Here is a 22,015-nt window from a genome sequence, read left to right on the forward strand (position 1 = left end):
GTTCGTCGACATATTATTTAATTATATATAATATATTTAATTTATATAATTAATTATATATTATATTAAATTCACGTGCATAGTTGACTTGTAATTTTTGTTCCGATGACTCGTATGTTGTCACTCGACTTATGTCCCGATTCTGGTTTCTAGAACGCATTTTTGTACGCTTAGAAAACTTGTATTTTACGTTTCGCGACTCGTACCTTTGTCAAAATATAGACTTAAATTATACATAAACTATATCACTCGAAATATAACTTATACATTTGAGTGTTTTGGTCATTTACTTCTATAAATCATCGTCTCGTTATCTATCAAAGTATATTTAATAATATTGTTTTAAATCAAAACATTTTATAAATATTCAATATTCATAAACACGTTTTAAATACACGTCGCAATATTTTCATACAATTAATATTCCAACTTATCATATATATTCAAATAGATATATAAACCAATAAGTTTAATGCACATTATCATATAATTAATACTTTGTTACGCTTTCAAGTTATAGTATATATATGTATCTATTTACATATAAGTGTTCTTGAATCGTCGAGAACAACCTAAGGGTAATTGAACATATGAAAGTAGTTCAAAAATATTGAGATTCAGTTTTACAGACTTTGCTTATCGTATCGGAAATGTTAATCATACAAATATTAAGTTTAAATTTGGTCAGAAATTTCCGGGTCATCACAGTACCTACCCGTTAAAGAAATTTCGTCCCGAAATTTGAGTGAGGTCGTCACGTCTAACAATAAAAATATTTTCATGACGAATATGAGTTGGTAAATAGAATTTTATTACCGTTGAATAATATGGATAAAATAATCCGTTTACTCGAAGCGTATGAGAGAAGTTATCGTAAAAAAGTGAAATGAGGGAATAGAGATTCGTTTTAACTCTTGACGTAGTAACGATTGATTTCTGAAATTTAAGGAATAGGGAATCTTCATAATCTAAATAAGATTTGATTCTTCGAGATTTAAGGAAATTATGATTTCCTTTGATTAAATGCGTAATCTGCCTCGATTGCTATGTCTGATATTTCGCTATAAATTGACCTTTTCCGTTTCATTTATTTTTACCATTCCTATAATCATCTTCCTTATTTCATACTTCTTAATAGATTATGAAAATGCTTAATCCAGTTCTGATTCTTGATATTTTCTTGACTATCGTATCCTTCATTCTTCTTTTTCATCTGCCACCAGAGGAGGTTATTTTCTTCTATTATTACCTTGGGGTTATAGTGTTTTTCATTCTCCCGTGTCTTTGTATTGCTATACACATTCATATACACAGTTTGTAATTTCTGGGTTGTTATTGGGGTTTATATATTTTCTTAGTTTTCGGAGTCCCTACTGCTGTCTTCTATATTCATTATCATCCACAGTTAATGCTCTCTCCAATTTACTGTGATTTATACTCCTCCTTATATTTCGAAGCTTCATGTTTTTGTCTTCTCTTCTCGACCTTAAGTACGGTAAGTAATTTTCCAGAATTCGTAGGTATGAAGTTTTGGATGAACATAACTAATGGTCTAAGAAATAAATTATAATGGCACGATCTTGATTTGTCAAATTACCAGAATATCCGGAAAAGACCGAATCATCAAGAAAATTATTTTCTTGATATGTTTAGAGGTTAAATAGAATGAAAGAGTTATATAACATGGTTCATGATGAGGGTGTGATCTGTGAATCTTTATCACGTTCCATTAGAAACTCAGCATGACTTACTGTAATATAATCACGTTGATTAAGTGTCATTATATTATACTAACTCATGCTTCAATTCCCAACACTACTTCAAAAACATCCATTTTTTGAAATTTTCAGGATTTAGAAACTAAAATAGTTTCTTTTATGATGTAATACAGATAGCGCAAAGAGATAAATGATTTCAGATAAGAATAGTTGTGAAAATATCTTCAGGAATATTGAAGATATTTATAACGAAAGATACGATGATATCTTAGAATTTCTAATATTGAAGGATGATGAAGAAGATTTGTTCGTAAAGGTTTAGAGTCAGGAGCAAGGTATTCGTTAATGACTTCAGTAGACAAAGAATCATTTGGATTCTTTGAATGTAGGTTTATTCTTTGTGATTTTTCCACAGCCTCCTTCATGGATTGCTCAATTCGTTTTTCAGTACCAAATTTTCTCTTTTTATGTGCTTTTTCAACACACTACTCTTTATCATCAAACTTTTGACTGTTTAAAGTCGTTTACAGTTTTTGCTGCTTCATCAGCATTTTTCTAAAATTCGGAGAACTAGTTCGCAGTTCAGGATGTTTTTTAGAAACTTCACATTCGAAGTACGTAAGTCCAGGAGATAGACGTTATATGTACACATATATATGTTGGCGTAGACATACTGCGAAATTTCAAAATACTGATTACTGATTCCCAGTAATTGACATGACAATTATTGTTACAAGATGTGGATGACTAAATGATAGGGTTTCAATGAACAATTATAATGGTTTTTCGGAGAGACTTAAACCAATGAGTAATGAAGTTGCTGGTAAGTTTACTACTAATGTGGTGGAACATGAAAGGTTCCCCGGTAACAAGAACGTATATGTCAATAGTTACAATAAGGCTAATCTGAAAAGTCGAAGTTGACTCGGTGGAAGTGTGATAAAACTGGATACTTTGAAAAGGGATTGCAAGATTATTTTCGGTAATAACAATGCTAAAGGATCTTTCACAGTTTTGAAGTCAAAGTATAGCTTTGAAAGATGTAGAGATCTAAGAATGATGTCACCGGTTCAGAGTTATGACTTGGATCCTGATCTGTCAATATCAGAATATGTAATTGAATTTGTATGAAATGATTATGTATCATTGTGAAGATAGTGAGTATAGTTAATAATTTTTGAATCAAAATTGAAGAATGTACAATGTAACATATCAAATGCGAACTTAAAATTTTCCCCGGGTATTACCTACCCGTTAAAGATTTCACAAGTAATATTTTGTACAAAAGAATTTTTCATTACAGTGTTTATAAAAATATATGTATGTATATTTTTCTTCAGATGTAATACAGATTTTAATGAGTTAATATCATTTTTTTTTTTTGAAAAGCGAGTTAATATCATATTAAGCTCATTTGATTTTTTTTTGCTTGAATTAGAAATAAATAATCTCTAAAATATTGGAGATTACATAATCTTCGAGGAGTATTTCACTAATGAAATCAATACTTCATTATTTATTCTTATTGATATTCCTCGGTGAAGGATGTTGGTGCTCGTGGAATTTTTGTGAACCTTACAAGGTACAGCTGATGTTTTCTGGAAAGTTTCGAGTACATCGAAAATGAAAATGTAAAATCAATTATGTAATTGAATAATACACTTGGTTTATTAGGAAATGGAATTCATTGAGTTGAAACAGAGACTGTAGTTAACGATGGTTAAGTCGTTAACGAAAGATGTACATTATAGCATATTAGTAATATGAATTAACCGAGTAATATCTACCCTTTTTCAATTCATACACAATAGTTTAGTACGAAAAGATTTATGATGGTTTCAAAATTTCACATATATATATAAAATATACATATAATTTCTTCAGGGGGAATGAGTTAATACTTCATAACTCGTTGATACAATATATGCGTTGTTGATTTGTGATGATGTTGGTGATTATGGAATTGGTGGAAATCGTGATGTTGGTGATTATGGAATTGGTGGAAATCGTGATGTTATAGGTGCTGCTAGTGCTGACGATGCTGATAGTACTGACGTGCTGGTGATGCTGACGGTACTGTTGATGCTGCTTGTATAACAAGTCTAGCTTGTAAATCGCGCACTATTCCTGTCAGGGTTTCACTTTATTATTTCTATCCGCCCACTTCTAATTTACAATATGCATTAGAATATATAATCTCTAAAACTTTTAGAAACTACATATTCTCTGCAGAATATTTCTTCGATGAAGTTATGAATCAATACTTCATCGTTTATTGTTGTTGATATTTCTTGATATCTATAGGGCGTATGACGTTGATGATCGTGAGACAGATTGTGAAGTTGAGGTTTGCGATGCGGTTGTTGTTGGTGGTGGTAATGGTACTGTTGGTGTTGTTATCGGTGGTACTGTTGATGTCGGTGATGCTGCTGGTGCTTGTAACCTTTGCACCATATTCTCCAAAGCCACTACCCGAGCGCGAAATTCGTTGACTTCTTCTATTACACCGGGATGATTGTTGGTTCGAACGAGTGGATGAATAAGATTCAGAATTTCAGATAGTATATTATCGTGACGAGATACTCTGGAAATGAGAGAGAAATTGGTGTCTCGAACAGGTTCGCCGGTAAGTGCTTCAGGTTCTTCGCCAAGAGGGAAATGTGGTGGATTGAAGGGATCACCTTCTTCTTATCTCCAATGACTAAGCAGGCTACGAACCCATCCCCAATTTATCCAGAATAGGTGATGGCTGATTGGTTGATTCATTCCGGTTACACTGTCTTCGAAATTCAGGTGAATATTCATATCGGAATAGCTGTCGGAGTTTAAGGAATTTGAACTAGATACGGGATCCATCTTGGATAATTAGGGAGATGATTTTTTATATGAATTAGATTATAGAATTTAGTTTGGTATTCTTCAATACATAATTTACATATGTATATATAATACCAAATTCCATAAATCACGGAGAAATTTTCGAAAGATGTCAGGAAAAGTTTACAGTAACAGATACGCTAAGATATGAATTTTTGTCTATACACTATTTATGCAATAAATGCAGGAAAACGTGTCTAGACTTAAGAATGATAAGCATGTAATTTCCGACAAGAAATGATAAGCAAAACTTTTAACATGCAGACACGGTCGAAGTCTAGACTTACTAATGCATCTTAACAACTATCAGTTAGACACACTCATGCAAGACCTGGTTCGCTAGGACCAACGTTCTGATACCAACTGTGACGATCGCTCCAAATCCATATGGACGAACACGTCATTCATCGATTTCATTGCGAGGTATTTGACCTCTATATGATACGTTTTGTAAACATTGCATTCTTTTGAAAAAGGCACACCATAAATGAATATTTAAATTAAAGGTTTTCGACATCTGATGATTTCTACATATAGACAATCACCGTAAATAATAGTTTACAATAGTACTTCCGTTGACAATGCAGTCAAAATAAGATACATGGTGATGATTTGGTGAATGCAACGTTTCCTTGAAAAATATGCCATGTAAGACTCCATGCACATAGCTTATCTAACATATAAGCAAACATCGGAAGACTTCTAGGGAACCTGAGAATAAACATGCTAACAAGTGTCAACACAAAGGTTGGTGAGTTCATAGTCTTAATGTTTTGCATAAACTGTACATAAAGGTGGGTCACAAGATTTCAGTTGTTTCATCCAGAAACGTTTATCAAAATATTCTACAAGATTGAGCACTCTGGTAACTAAACTTTAACGTATATATAATAAGTACCCCTATTTTAACATACATGCAACCAACATGTACAATACACGCAAACCAACGTGTACTAACCTCAAATAGCATACGTCTGTTTTATAGTTCAGGCTAGGGTTTCTATACCTGGAACATACGGGGATGTCAAGCCCTATGGATCCATATACAATTACTCGCGCCCACCAGTCCACATCATATGTACTGGCAGTTACTAGTTACCAAAGCTAAGGGATTTTCGGTTTAAACTCAGTGTAGAATTAAGTATGTACTTGTGCCCATTGCGTATAAAATAAAGTGCATGTATTCTCAGCCCAAAAATATTTAAAGCATTTAAAAAGGGATCTATAAACTCACCTTAGCAGCACATAAAGTTGTTCACCGAAATGTGACCGAAACTCGGAATACCAAATAACCATAGATCTCAACCTAGAGAACATATGTTGGTCAATAAATGTCTATCAAGCTAGGTCAGGTCATAGTGTATCACAATCCTAATGCTCGAGATAGACATACAAAAGTTATCAAAAGTCGTTTCAAAAAGTTAATCTGACTCAATACTATAGTTGAATGATCATGGCAATCGAAATATTTTAACATTTCACATAGTTTCCCAATACTTGTAAAATTAAACTATAGTTTTTATAAGACTTTAAAATATGATAAAACAATCAATTTTGACAATTGTTCAACAAAACGAGACGTGCCTTATGTAAGAATTCATTTACTCGATTAGTAATATTTGAAAATCCAATTTATCAATCTTATAAACAAGTTGTTTAAATATCAATCGCAGATTCAAAAAGAATTCAATTAAAGTTAATCATAATTCAGTTGACCATATCTTTTAATTCGTTTATCGAAATTACAGGATTTCTAAATGAAAAGTTATTGATTTTTAGCCAGCTTTTCAAAAATATGCATATCATATACTTTTTATCAGTAGCATATGTATCAAATTCGTGATTCATCATAAACTATCTAACGACAAGATTTAGCATACAAGCATGTATATATATATATATATATATATATATATATATATATATATATATATATATATATATATATATATATATATATATATATATATATATATACTCGAGCACTAGACATAAATACACTAATAATATAAAAAAAATAAGATATGAATGCTCACGTATCAATATTGTGATTCAATATTGTAGGAAAGTACGTAGACGCAACGGAGATGATAAACACTAGTTTAACTTACGAGCAATATTCTCGAACCATACCCATAACCTTCATAGATATAACCCATAATTTCCTGAGTTCTATCCCTCTCGAAAAACCCGTTTTGAAATAACCCGAACAGTACTTCATCGTAGTATTTTATGTATAATAATACTATTATTAATAATATTAATACTCTTAATAATAATAATATAATCAATAATAATAATAATAATAATAATAATAATAATAATAATAATAATAATAATAATTATTATTATTATTATTATTATTATTATTATTATTATTATTATTATTATTATTATTATTATTATTATTATTATTATTATTTAAATATAAATATATAGAGAGAGATACAGAGGGATGAAGGGATGAAGGAGTCGAGCAAAATGATCGCGTTTTATACTACCTGACATGTTCCAGCCCTCCATGCGATCGCATGGTATTTGGGCATCATGGCCATGCGATCGCATGGCCCTTTGATCCAGCTAATATTCGTTTGTTTGCTAGTTCGTCGACATATTATTTAATTATATATAATATATTTAATTTATATAATTAATTATATATTATATTAAATTCATGTGCATAGTTGACTTGTAATTTTCGTTCCGATGACTCGTATGTTGTCACTCGACTTATGTCCCGGTTCCGGTTTCTCGAACGCATTTTCGTACGCTTAGAAAACTTGTATTTTACGTTTCGCGACTCGTACCTTTGTCAAAATATAGACTTAAATTATACATAAACTATATCACTCGAAATATAACTTATACATTTGAGTGTTTTGATCATTTACTTCTATAAATCATCGTCTCGTTTTTGAACTACTTTGCTTATCGTCGAGAACAACCGAAGGGTTATAGTATATATATGTATCTATTTACATATAAGTGTTCAGTTTTACAGACTTTGCTTATCGTGTCGGAAACGTTAATCATACAAAGATTAAGTTTAAATTTGGTCAGAAATTTCCGGATCATCACACAAGGCGATCCAATTGTTAACGAAACCTTAAAAAATTCTCCTGAAGCTGTACCAGAACCTCTGAATTTTTAACCATTCTTTATTATGTCTTCGATCGATCCAAATCAAAAGCTCGGTTGTTCCCACTCTGATACCAATTCGTAGAACCCAATATACGGATCGTTGAACGACAAAGTAGCAAGATCAAAAGACGGGAGAATGCGATGAATCAAAGATAAATCAGTATTACATAATTTATGTTGAAATTACAATTGATTTATATAGTGAAACATTGGTTGGCCACTGGGAGATCTAGCATGATCTCCCCTCTCTCTGGATCACCGAAAGTGACTCACCAGGTTAGGGTTTACACACACAACTCTTAAACCTTAACGAAACACGTGAACTGCATTTATAGGCATTTACTAGACATTCGCACGAATGGTCCTCACTCGTTCCAATGGGCCTGTGTACATTCGCACGAATGGCCCAATAGTTGCAGTGCTCCGGTAACTGATCAGTTTCATCATTTATTATCTTCTAGATGTACAACATAATGATAAACATTTCTACTATATTCGCCTAACGACGGTCACATAATATATACATCAACAATCTAAGGTTTATTTAGAACGAGTTCAAAGGTTATCTTGTACCAGTAACAGCTTGTTGGGGCCACACCTTATGTTCGAAGTTCAAACCGACTGGGTGTAATTCGAGCTTCTTTCAAAATTTCTAAAAGTTATTTAAATATGTATTATATTAAGTAATCATGATATTAGTAGTATTATATTAATAATAAAATAATCCTTTACTAAGATTGCAAATTTGATCCTTGTCAATGATGTGAAATGAACAAGTGGGATTGTATATGTTAGTGGAGGTCATCCTATCCTTTTCTATCATGAATTCTTTATGCGTTTTATCGTGCATCATATTCTCTAAAGAATATAACTATTGTTTATTACATTTTATATATATATATATATATATATATATATATATATATATATATATATATATATATATATATATATATATATATATATATGGGCAGGATCAATGTGGAAGCAATCAATCGGGGGGAAACGGGGGGAAGAAAAAAAAAATTCATTTTTTTGAATTTTTTTTTTCAAGCATCAAGATCACACGAAAATATGAACATTTAAAAAAGACACTTAGTGATGAATGTTATTATTTATGCGGAAAAACGATCAACAAAAATAACATTCAAGATAATATCGATCGTGAAGAATGTTAACGTTTTTTTTCATGTTTTGTGGAGTAAAATTTAGCCCGACTTAGAGTTTAGGGTTTATGGTTTAGGGTTTAGTGTTTTGGGTTTAGTCCCTAAACCCAAAACCCTAAACCTTAAACCTTAAACCCTAAACTCTAAACCGTTCGTGTTAAAAACTCAATCTAAATCCTAAATCTAAACCCTAAACCCTAAATTTCTAAACCCTAATATCTAAAACCTCAACATACGCTCGAAAAACACGATAATTGTTATATATTAATTCTTCGAGCGTTTTTCCGTCAAAATAAAAATATTTATCAGAAAGTGTTTTTATTAAATGTTCATATTTTCATCCAATTTATAATGTTCGTGAGCAAAGTTTTTTTCAAAAAATGAAAGAAAAAAAAAATTGCTTCTCCCCGATTGGTTACTTCCCCCTTGATCCTACCACTATATATATATATATATATATATATATATATATATATATATATATATATATATATATATATATATATATATATATATATATATTCAATTAGATATTAATGAAGTAACTTCATTTAGAGTTTAATTTTACGATTTTTTAGATAATAAATAAATCGTGTGCCTTTTTAACACAAGTTGTCTCGATTGAGTGGCTAGAAGCGCGCATTACATCCTATTGGTTTAGGTATCGAATTCACTGTAGAAGGAAAATTTGGGCTTTAGAAAATTAGTTCAATTGTGAAAGGACCCGTTCATATACATTATAAACGATTCACAATAGTTGATTACATCGCGAGGTATTTGACCTCTATATGATACATTTTACAAACATTGCATTCGTTTTTAAAAGATAAACTTTCTTTACAACGAAAGTTGACGGCATACACACCATTTCATAATACATCCAACTATAATTGGCTTAATAATAATCTTGATGAACTCAATGACTCGAATGCAACGTCTTTCAAAATATGCCATGAATGACTCCAAGTAATATCCTTAAAATGAGCTAATGTACAGCGAAAGATTTCTTTAATACCTGAGAATAAACATGCTTTAAAGTGTCAACCAAAAGGTTGGTGAGTTCATAGGTTTATCATAACAATCATTTCAACATATTAATAGACCACAAGATTTCCGTTTATAAATATATGTACACTCGCAAGTGTATAAAAGTATTCTATAAGTTGTAGGCACCCGGTAACAAGCCTTAACGTTCATGTTTTACCCTCTGAAGTACACCAGATCAGGTGTGTTTAAAATAACCTCGAAGTACTAAAGCAACCCATAGTCAGGATGGGGTTTGTCAGGCCCAATAGATCTATCTTTAGGATTCGCGCCTACCGTACATAGACAAGTAGTTTAATGTTACCAAGCTAAGGGTATATTTCTGGTTTAAACCCACGTAGAATTAGTTTTAGTACTTGTGCCTATTTCGTAAAACATTTATAAAAATAGCGCATGTATTCTCAGTCCCAAAAATATATATAAAAGGGAGCAAATGAAACTCACAATACTGTATTTCGTAGTAAAAATACATATAACGTCATTTAACAAGTGCAAGGTTGGCCTCGGATTCACGAACGTATCAATATTGAGATTCAATATTGCAGGAAAGTACGTAGACGCAACGGAGATGATAAATACTAGATTGACCTCACGAGCATACCCATGAACCATACCCATCACCTCCATAGCTATAACCCATAATTTCCTTAGCTTCGAATCATTCAAAAAAACTATTTTGAAATCACTCGGACAGCACTCCGTCGTAATATTTTATGTATACTAATAATATCTTGAAATAATACAGAGCAAATATATATATATATATAAATCGATTGAGAGAGTTTAGAGAAATATATTTTCAAGTTTCTATGAAATAATGAAACCTATTGAATTCTATTTATAATAGATTTTTGAATTATTAAAGTATGAATTATTAAAGTGAATTATTAAAGTATGAATTATTAAAGTATGAATTATTAAAGTAAATTATTAAAGTATGAATTATTAAAGTGAATTATTAAAGTTAAAGTAAAGTAAAAGTAAAGTAAAGGTAAAGTTAAAGTATAGTAAAAGTATAAAAAACTATGTATGTATAATACGCGTATAAATATATATAATATTAATTTAAATCGTTATATATATTTAATGAAATAAAATATAAATATCGTTATATTTATTATACTGGTTAAGTAATGAGTTGTCAAAAGTGATTCTAGATATTTATAAAAGTTATATACGTTTTAATAATAAAGTTCTTTTTTAAACTGAAAACGTCTTTGTACGTTTGAAAATAGATTAATAGAATATTATGGAAACCAATTCTCCACTAACTTTTGTCTAACTTTCGTAAATGACACTTTTTGTTTTTATTTATAAATAGCTTTACAAATTATTCTGAATATCGTTAAGAGGAATAGATTTTCTCAAATCATAGTGGACCTCTCAACAGAGACTTGTAATCATAATTCAATGTTTATGATAATTCAATCATTTAATATATATTTTTTTTTGTCGAAAATCATATTGAAACAAATACGTTCGTGTAAAGTATTATACGTTTAATACTTTATTAATATTCTCAAGTTATAATATATATATACATATACATATCTATTTATATATAACGGTTCGTGAATCGTCGAAATTTGGTCGAGGTTATAATGAATGTATGAACACAGTTTAAAATTCTTGAGATTTAACTTAACAAACTTTGCTTATCGTGTTGGAATAATATAAAGATTAAAGTTTAAATTTGGTCGGAAATTTTCGGGTCGTCACAAATTGTGCCATGCTTTAAAATTATTGTGTTGCAATATGTTTCCAACCAATAATAACGATATTATAAATTTTGATAATATATTATTTTACAAAAGTAATATATATATATATATATATATATATATATATATATATATATATATATATATATATATATATATTTCTTTTCGGAAAAAATAATAATACTAAGTTGTGAATAACTTTGACTATATATTATCGAAAGAAAGAAAAGTTGCAAATTCAATTAAAAAAAGACTTGAACAAATAATAGAATAAAACCCAACAATGTCGTAGCTAGATTGTCTTATATTTGATAATTAAATAATCTATCTTGATGTTGCTCTCAAAATTACTAGTATTTTTTTAAAAAAATAAAAATAAAACTCCGATATTTATATTTGAACATTTTATCCCTTGATGTTTATTTGACTTATTTAAGTCATGAATTAATATAGTCGTATTTAGAAGACAAAAATATTAATGGATGGATGGTTAGGCGCCTAAGGTTATCGGATGGTCATGGGTTTGAGTCGTGAGAGTTTATTTTATTCAGATGCTTTTCTTTATCCTTTTACAAAAAATTGACGAACTTTTACATGTCAACCGCACTTCGACCGTAGCGAAACGCGGTTGACCTTAAAACTTGTTTAGTATCATTTTGAACTATTACATTAGCTAGCTAGTGTTATCAATCTTTTTATGTACGGGTTATCAAACTTATTTTGCTTGTATGCTTATTCTGTCGCAAAAAAAAAAAAGAGTATCATATAGGAATTTAGCTGGATTAAAAATAGGTATGATGATGTCAGTTTTATCCTTTGTAAATTGAGAGGCTTAATAACATTAATAGTTGATTTTTACAATTCCATAATTATTTTGAAATATATATAAATAGTAAAGTAAATAATAATTATTTTAAAATGGATGACTGATACATAAATGTGCAACTAAAATATGGAATATAAAAATATATTAATCATTAATCATACTGCTCTAATCATTAGGTCAGCGAGCGTCGATTTATTAGCGACTTAACTGACTCTTAGAGCCTAAATTAAATTTCAAGCAGAATTTAAAACCCATGAAAATTTGATTTTACCATTTTCATGGTGTCCCAATTATATTTTTAATTTTATCTAAAAATTCCTACCTATTGGCCGGAAGTCTACTAGGAAGCAATTTCTCTATCCGTTGAATAGATAAAAATGATTTTCTCTACTTTTGAGAGTGTTTTCACTCTGGATGAAAAAAATGACTTGCTTTATTTTCGGATAGGAGAATGATTCTTTACATCTCACTTTCCCATACACAATTTATGTGTATTAGAATTTTTTGTTGTTGTATTAATCATTAATCAAATCGAATATAAGTAACTCAAAGTCAATGCTATACCTTCTACTTTTAATTTGTTTCTAAATTTTTTATTTAATAAAAATAAGTTAAGTAGCATTAAATAACTTTGTGTTATAATTCAGTAGTTTATAACTACCTTTGGCTTATTTACTAATTAGAGACTTATACATATAAGTAAGAAAAGAGAGAGAGTTTATATATATGAAATATATATCAAAGTGTGTTTTTGAAGGCTAACATAGAGGCCTTATTTATAGTGTAAAATATTACTATGCAAGCTATACAAAGTTGACTAAAATTTATCATCCATATGACTTTTTGTACTCATATTATAACACTCCCCCTTGGATGATCAATTTTATTAGAGTGCAACTAGTACTGTCTCATTAAAAACCTTGCTAAAGAAAAACCCAGTGGGATAAAAACTTTAGTCAAGGGAAAAAGAGTGCAGTATAGAGTTGACTCCCCCTCAAGTAGACATCGCTGAGTCGTCACATATTTTGAACTTGCTTCATGCCAATATTGTGAACGTGTGTTCTGAAAACAGCGATTGACAGTGCTTTGGTATAAAGATCAGCAGAGTTGTTGATTGAACGTATCTCATTTTAATCTGGTTGTCTTATATGAGAAGAACCTGAGGTTTTCATCTGAAAATTTATCATCTAAATCTTTTATGTACAAGTTTAGCCTCTGTGATTTGTCTACAGTCTCCTTCATGATTTGCTCAAACCCTTGTTTCAATTCCTATTCCCTTGTAGTCTTTTCTGAGCCTTACCAACATACCATTCTTTTCTATCAAACTTATGACCGTTAAGACCGTCTATGGCTTTGGCGCCTCGTCAGTATTTATATTTTGTTCAGTCACTTTTGATACTCTTCTTTCATTTGTATTATGCAAGCTGCATTATCTTCATATATAGTTGTTGGTGAAGATAGTTGTTAGTCTTTTATAGCGTTCTAGTCCACAAGAATCAATAATGATTTGATGATGTTGCAACAAGTGTTTGTTTTAAGAACGCCATGATTTTGTGGTACCTCCATTTAGGAATACATATCGAGTTTGAGATTTATCTTTATGAAGATTTGATGAATGACCTGCATATACATAATCAACCAAATCTTGTTTTGAAACGTTAGAATAAAATAATTTTAAATCAGCAGTTTCTCAAGGGTATCAAAATATGTGTTTGTCCCATTCCAATATCTTTTTGTAAGGACTGAGTTGAACCTTATCAAAAAATTAACTGCAAAAGAAATGTCAGGTCTTGTACAATTTGTAAGATACATAACAGTCCCAATTGCACTAATATATGGAACTTCTGATCCGTTAATATCTTCATGATCTTCACGGGGATGAAATGGATCAGTGTCAATATTGAGTGATCTAACAACCAATTGGTTTTATCTTTAAAAAAATGTTTTAAAATCTTTTCAGTATAAGTTGTTTGATGTACAAGTAGACCATTAGGCATATGCTCAATTTGCAATCCAAGGTAATACTTGGTTTTTTTCAAGATTTTTTATTTCAAAATAATTCTTTAGAAGTTGAATAATTTCATAGATTTCTTTATTTGTACCTATGATATTAAGATCATCAACACAAACAGCTATGATCACATATCCGGACATTGTTTTTATAAAACATATGTGCAAAATAAGTTTATATGTATACCTTTTTTTTTTATCAAGTAGTCATTTAATCGGTTATACCACATACGTCCCATTTGTATAAACCCATTTAGAAATCTTTGTGATTTAATAGAATATATTCCCTTGGGTTTTACATTAGATGCTTATGATACCTTAACCCTTTAGGTATATTCATATATATCACTATTAAGTGATCCATACAGATAAGTAGTCACAACATTCATGAGATGCATTTAAATAACTACCAGGTTGATTAAGTATCTAATAAGTAATTGTATCCATTACAGGAGGATACGTTTTTCTTCCTAATTCATTTCTGGTCTTTGTGGAAAATATTGAGTTACAAGTTTAGTTTTGCCTTGTAACTTCATTTGCACATTTCTTTTCGGATAAAAATTCATTTGTATCCCATACGTTTCACATCTTTAAAAAAGTGATAACGATTGATTCGAAAACTTTTCTTTTATCGAGCAATTCTAATTCAGCTCGTATTGCTCCTTTCCATTGAGCTCAATCATGTCCATTTTGTATATTCAATGACAGATTTTAGTTCCAGATCATCATCTTTATTCATGATGTCATTGTAACATTATATGAAAATATCTCATAGAGATTTTAATTTTATTTCGGTTCCATAATATTGCATAATTTATCGCAATTTTAGTATTTACATTTATCAATATCCTCTGCAGAAAGAATATTGATTTGTGGTTCTTCTTGAACACTTTCTTTTACCTCATTATCAGCTGATTTTCTTTTTTTTCGAGGATTTTTATCTTCGGAACCAATTGATCTTCCACGTTTGATGCGTGGCAAAGACTCAACAGTGACATTATTGCCAGCTTTTGGAATTTCAGTTCGAGCTGGAGCATTTATCGCTGGTATAGTGGTATATATGATTTAGTCACTTTTTTTATATCTGTAAATGCATAAAGTAATTAATTTGCAAGTTCTTGCATATGCATTATTTTTAAACTTTCGTTTCACATTCTTTTGTGCGAGTTCAATATACCTTAATTGATGTTCACATCATGAAGCATCATTTTATTTATTTATTTATTTATTTTTACGTCACCCCCTAATCTAGGGAACAATGTTTTATTAAAATGACAATCAGCAAAACGTGCTGTAAAAACATCACCCATCATGGGTTCAATATATCTTATGATTGAAGATGTTTTATATCCAAAATATATTACCATCTTTCTTTGAAAAACCATTTTATTGTGTTGTGGTGATACAATTGGAACATACACTGCACAACCAATGTTCTAAGGTGGAAAATATTTGGCTCTTGGCCAAAATCTAGTAAGTGAAAAATATTTATGACTTCCACATGGTATAATGCGAATTAATGTCGCAGCATGTAAATTTACATGTCCACATATAAATATTGAGAGTTTTGTACTCATTATCAATTGTCTAGTTATTATCTGCAAGCGTTTATCTATTGATTCAGCTAAACCAATTTTGTGTATGCACATGAGCAACTGGATGTTCAACAACAATTCCTGTAGATATATAATGATCATTAAATGCTTGAGATGTTAACTCACCAGTATTATCAAGTCTCATCCTTTTAATGGTGTAACCAGAATAATGTGTTCTCAATTTAATAATTTGTGCAAGGAACTTTGCAAATGCCATATTACGGCTTAATAACATACAAATATGAGACCATCCGCTAGGTGTGTCTATTAGAACCATGAAAAATATCAAAATGGTTCACATGATGGATGAATTGGTTCATATATCTTACCTTGAATTCTTTCAAGAAACATTTGTGATTCTTTTTCACAATATACTTTTCATTAATCACCGTATGTGCTTTTCATTAATCACCATATGTGTTTTTTTTTTTTTTTTTTTTTTTTTATAAATCACCATATAGTTATATGTTGTACCTTGCACATTAAATTTTAGTAGAAGCTTTAGATGCATATCTTTTTCTTGATGAACTATTTGTTTCATATCTAGCTTAGGCAATTATTGTGAACATTTGGTCCCTATAAGAGTATTTATCTTTTAGACTTTTAGTTGATTTGTACTTGTCACAATTAGGGATAGCACCCGCGGGTCGTGGATGCGGATTCATTGGATCCATCACCCGTACCCGCGGATTTTTTTTTTTTCGCTGTGCATTAACACATATTAAAAATATTATTTTGGAGTCGATCATTTTAGGCTTACTAAAAATGTATTTAGGATCTATTTATTTAATTTTAACATTTTTTTATATTTCACCCATAAATGAGAGGGACAGTTGATGTAATTTTTATTTAATAATTAATGATCAAATTCTATACCATAATGACTGAAATAAATAAAGATATTTAATGTAAAAATTTTGAGATTTTCCCGAATACTTTTATCCGCCACTGATTAACAACGGAGCACGAATTATATTCGAGTAAAAGTGTCGGCATATCATAATTGGTGGGTTACCAAACCACACGTTTTTTTATGACTTTAGTTTATTTAATTATTAAATGCATATACAATGAATGAATGTAGGCAGGGATATTTCAATCTCATTTCTTTTTTTTTACTACAACTGTATTTGTTAGATTAACAAACCCAACAATTATTATTTTGACCACTAATCATCACCCTTACTTGCCACCACTCTTTGTTTCTTGATTTTTTTTTTTTTTTTTTTTTTTAAGGATTTATTGTTGCTATTCAGTTCATGCATCGATTTTTGTTTCTATTTAAAATGGCGTGAATGATGGGCAAAGATAAAAGGTTGATGGTAATGTGAGTGGGATAGTAATGAAATGATTAAAGGGACAAAGTCAATACTCACACCATACTTAAATATCTAATTATTTATACAAATCGTTATTGATTGATCAATAACTTGTCTGTTTATGATAAAGGGATATGACAAGAGCAAGTGGATTTTTAGTGGGCCGTTCCATACATAGTTTTGTTGAGCCATCACTTTGTATCTTCTTAATTAGACAGAGAACTTAATTTATTTAATAGGGTCGTGAGGTTGTTTTTGGGTCACAGTATTTCGGAATTAGACCGAGGTATGCATGGGACACAAATATTTTTTTTTTTTTTTTTTTGGCGTGAACCATACAACAACCAATAACCTTACAACATCACTAACCCACCATCTTCGAGGTTCGATGATTTCTACTTCCGTTCTTTTTTTTAAATCAAATAACTGGAAATTTGGATTTTTTTTTTAAGAAACATCCAATTGAATCCTTGTTAGTTGAAACAATTTGACTATCTTTTTAACTCCCCATTATTAAACGGGCCATTTTGATGCACACTCTTAAAATAATTTGTTTTTTAAGTTTTATTATTCAACCTCCCTTTTTCAACGGTCACGTTTTTAACAAAATATTTGACAAGTTTGAAAAAAAGTTTTTTTACTTTGCTTTCCCCCTTTCTGTAAAACTCATTTAAACACTTTCTTTGTTTTTTTAAAAAAAACTTCCTTTTTTTTATGTTACCCGTAAATTATAAATATATAAAAAAAAACTTGACCAATTTTTAATTCTTTCACAACACCCGATATCGTGATCGTGACCTTTCACCAAAGCAAGAGATATTCTTGATAAACTAAACACTGACTCGTGTTTGGAATTGTCGGCCACAAAAAAAAATTCATTTGATGAAAGTATATATATATTTTTTTAATTATAGAAGGAGACCACTTCATTTTCAATACCTCATTTTTGGCAAAAAGCTACTCCATTTTACCATTTCTTTTTTTTTATTTTAACTTTTAAGATTATAAATTTAAGAATAAACATTAGTATGCATGAAATAAATAATGATTAATTGCATAAGTAATCATAAATGTTAGATAACATATAAAGACCCCATCGTATTCGTATTGATCGGAATTAATCTCGACCCATGGTACCGTGTTGTCAAATGACGTGTTGCGTACATAAAGTACCGTGTTGTCAAATGACGTGTTGCGTACAATCATGAGGTCTTATTAACATAAATATAAATGTTAGTGAAGTTAATAAGAGTTAGATTACATAAAATATAATTCAGGCGGTATAACCGATCATATATAATTTAAATAACATAAATATAAATGTTAGTGAAATTAGTAAAAGTTAGATTGCAGAAATATAATTCAGGTGGTATAACCGACCATATATAATTTAGGTGGCAGAGCCAACCATATAATAAGAACAATACAAATGCACTAAGAACTTAATAAAAATTAGTAGTTCAAAATGTTAGTAGTTCAAAATTTGATATATTCGAGTCTGAAAATTATTAATAATTTCATACCTTGATTAGTGACTCGTGATCGTTTGAGATATCCTTTGATTACACTAAGCTCATCGTGCTGATAACGTGTTATAATTCAGTAGTTTATAACTACCTTTGGCTTATTTACTAATTAGAGACTTATACATATAAGTAAGAAAAGATAGAGAGTTTATATATATGAAATATATATCAAAGTGTGTTTTTGAAGGCTAACATAGAGGCCTTATTTATAGTGTAAAATATTACTATGCAAGCTATACAAAGTTGACTAAAATTTATCATCCATATGACTTTTTGTACTCATATTATAACAGAAGAATGAATCTAGAGAAGAAACATGGCTTTAGAAGCAAATAAGTCAATAAAGGTGACGTCATTGCAAGTTGCAAGTAACCCATAATTAGGGATCGCAAAATAACCTGTACCAGATGGGTAAATCCGAAACTCGTTATAATTGAGCCGGGTTTGATCCGAGTTCGACGGGTCATGGGTCGAGTATGGGGATGGTTACATAAAAATTTCCGGGTTCGGGTATGGTGTTAGATACAAACTCGTTTACCCGACCCGCATACCCGTATACTCGGCCCGAGAAATTTTAATAATAATTTTTATGTAAAATTTTAATATTAGTATTATATTTTTAATGTATGAAAGATTTCTTTTATTTGTATTGAAAACGAGTATAATTTTATTCAATATAATCATATACAACAAGTTTTCGAGAAGTGATATTTTATATACTTTGTGTATTTGAGTATTTTAGAAACTTTTCAATCAACTTTTTGTATGTGATATTTTATAATACTTTAAACATGAAGTAGTTAAGTTATTTTTCGAAATTTTGATTTAGTAACTTATTGAAAATAGATACAGAATGACTAATCGGGTATACCCGTTTACCCGTGGAAAAACCCGAAATCCGATAGTATGTAAGTAAATGGGGACTCGGCGAGTTTCAGGCCGGGTTTGGGACGGGGTTTCTTAATCGGGTTCGGGTCCGGGATTACCTAAACCCGGCCCAAACCCTACCCGATGCCATCCCTACCCATAATATTTATCAATTTATCGATTCTAACCAACTTGTACTGGTACATATTTATATCTAGACTCTAGAGTTTTAAATCTTTTTTCTTTTGAAAAGTAAATATTATATTATTAATTATTAATTATTATAAGAAGAAGGATACAATATAGAGACCTACATGCCAAAACACTAGTTGGGTGTTAGTTGATCTACATCCTTGTTGTAAACTTTTGAGTTGCAAGTGAATCTTCATAAGGAAGATGAAAGTGGATGAAACTATTGAAAAATTCAAGACAATGTTAGTCATTCAAGGCTTTAGACAAAAGTCCAGAATAAACTATTTTAATACTTATACTCCAGGGACTCGTATCAGTGTATCACTATCATTAGACTGCTGATTGCATTGTTTGCAATTCATAATCTGGTTATTCACCAGATGGATGTGAAGACACCATTCTTGAATGGTGATTTTAATGAGGAGGTTTACATGAGCCAACCTCAGGCTTTGTCATGCCAGGTAATGAAAACAAGGTGTGCGAACTTGTGAAGTCCTTATATGAATTGAAATAAGCACCTAAGCAATGGCATCAAAAGTTTGATGAAATGATTTTATCTAGTTGTTCTAAATTAAACCAGGCTAATAAATGTGTATATAGCATATTTGATGATTCTGATAAAGGAGTTATAATTTGTCTATATATTGATGACATATTAATCTTTGAGACTGGTCAAAGTCATGTTGATTTAACAAAAGAATTTTTGTCATCAATATTCTCCATGAAAGATATGGGGGAGGCTGACGTTATCCTTGGTATTAGGATTAAACATGAAACCAAATGAATTTTGGTTTCTCAATCTCATTATATTGAAAAGGTATTGAAGAAGTTTAATTTCTTTGATTGTACTCCTGTGAGTACACATGTGGATCCAAGTGAGAAGCTTATACCTAACGTAGATGAAGCTGTATCACAACTGGAGTATTCAAAAGTAAGTGGTTGTTTGATGTATGCCATGACCTGTACAAGGCCAGATATTACTTTTATTGTGGAAAAATTGAGTAGATATACTAGTAATCCTAGTACTCATCATTGACAAGCTTAGGCGGGTACTGTAGTATTTGAAGAAAACTATGAACTATAGTTTATCTTATAGTAGGTTTCCTTCGATAATAGAAGTAGAAAGATACACTAATGCGAGTTAGATAACCAATGCTAAAAATCATCGTTCAACAAGTGGTTGGGTGTTCTTGATTAGGGGAGGTGTCATCTCATGGGCTTCCAAGAAGCAGACATGAATAACCAACTCAATGATGGAATCTGAGTTTGTTGCATTAGTTGCTGCTGGTAAAGAGACAGAATGGCTTAGAAACATGATTCATGAGATACCATTATGGCCTAAACCTATAGTGATAGTGCTGCTACATTGGCAAAGGCTTATAACCAGATGTAACAACCCAAACCAATAACCAACCGATTTCGCGAAACAAATTTTTTTTTTTATACAGAGGAGTGCGCCACGCGCACCACCATAGGGTGCGCGGCGCGCACAGGCCCCAATTCAGTTCTTTCCGAATTTGTAAATTTTCAAATAAAGATCTCCCACTTCCCGACATAATTAGACGAAACGCTTTTCACAACATGTTCTAATATGGAAAACTCATACGATTCAAACATAAAATGAGTTTTACAAAACGGGGTCCACATCGGCCGTTTTACGAGTTTCATACAAAAGTTTGAGTTTCGACCACACTAGTTTAAATTCCAAACGACACTATGAGCATGGTGTTTGGGGTTAAACTACCCAAATCTCGGTCAAACTCCAAAAGTTATCACATCCCAAAAGCGTCCCCTAAACAACAAGCGGGATCTCTAATCCAATCGAAGGCCCTTACCCTTGTCAACGCCGGAGCCTATAAAAAGATAAACAACGAGAGGGTAAGCAAAGCTTAGTGAATGCAATAATTATACCCATATATATATATATATATATATATATATATATATATATATATACCTACTTGCAATCACTTACACATTTACCGCATACACGCTAGCAATACAATTAGCATA

General features: G+C 30.6%; 1 protein-coding gene across 1 annotated transcript in view; it reads right to left on the bottom strand.

The window, feature by feature from the left end:
• LOC139854906 (uncharacterized) overlaps window positions 1-20,959 on the bottom strand; it is an 85,086-nt gene extending 64,127 nt beyond the window's left edge. Inside the window, exons 1-2 of the mRNA XM_071844179.1 lie at window positions 20,893-20,959; window positions 20,444-20,520 (exon numbers count right to left, since the gene is read on the bottom strand). Coding sequence (XP_071700280.1) covers window positions 20,444-20,520; window positions 20,893-20,959 — 144 coding nt within the window. The remainder of the gene's footprint in view (window positions 1-20,443; window positions 20,521-20,892) is intronic.
• Between the last annotated feature and the right edge of the window lie 1,056 nt (window positions 20,960-22,015).

The sequence above is a fragment of the Rutidosis leptorrhynchoides genome, chromosome 6, assembly GCF_046630445.1.
Source record: "Rutidosis leptorrhynchoides isolate AG116_Rl617_1_P2 chromosome 6, CSIRO_AGI_Rlap_v1, whole genome shotgun sequence".
Taxonomy (NCBI): Eukaryota; Viridiplantae; Streptophyta; class Magnoliopsida; order Asterales; family Asteraceae; genus Rutidosis; species Rutidosis leptorrhynchoides.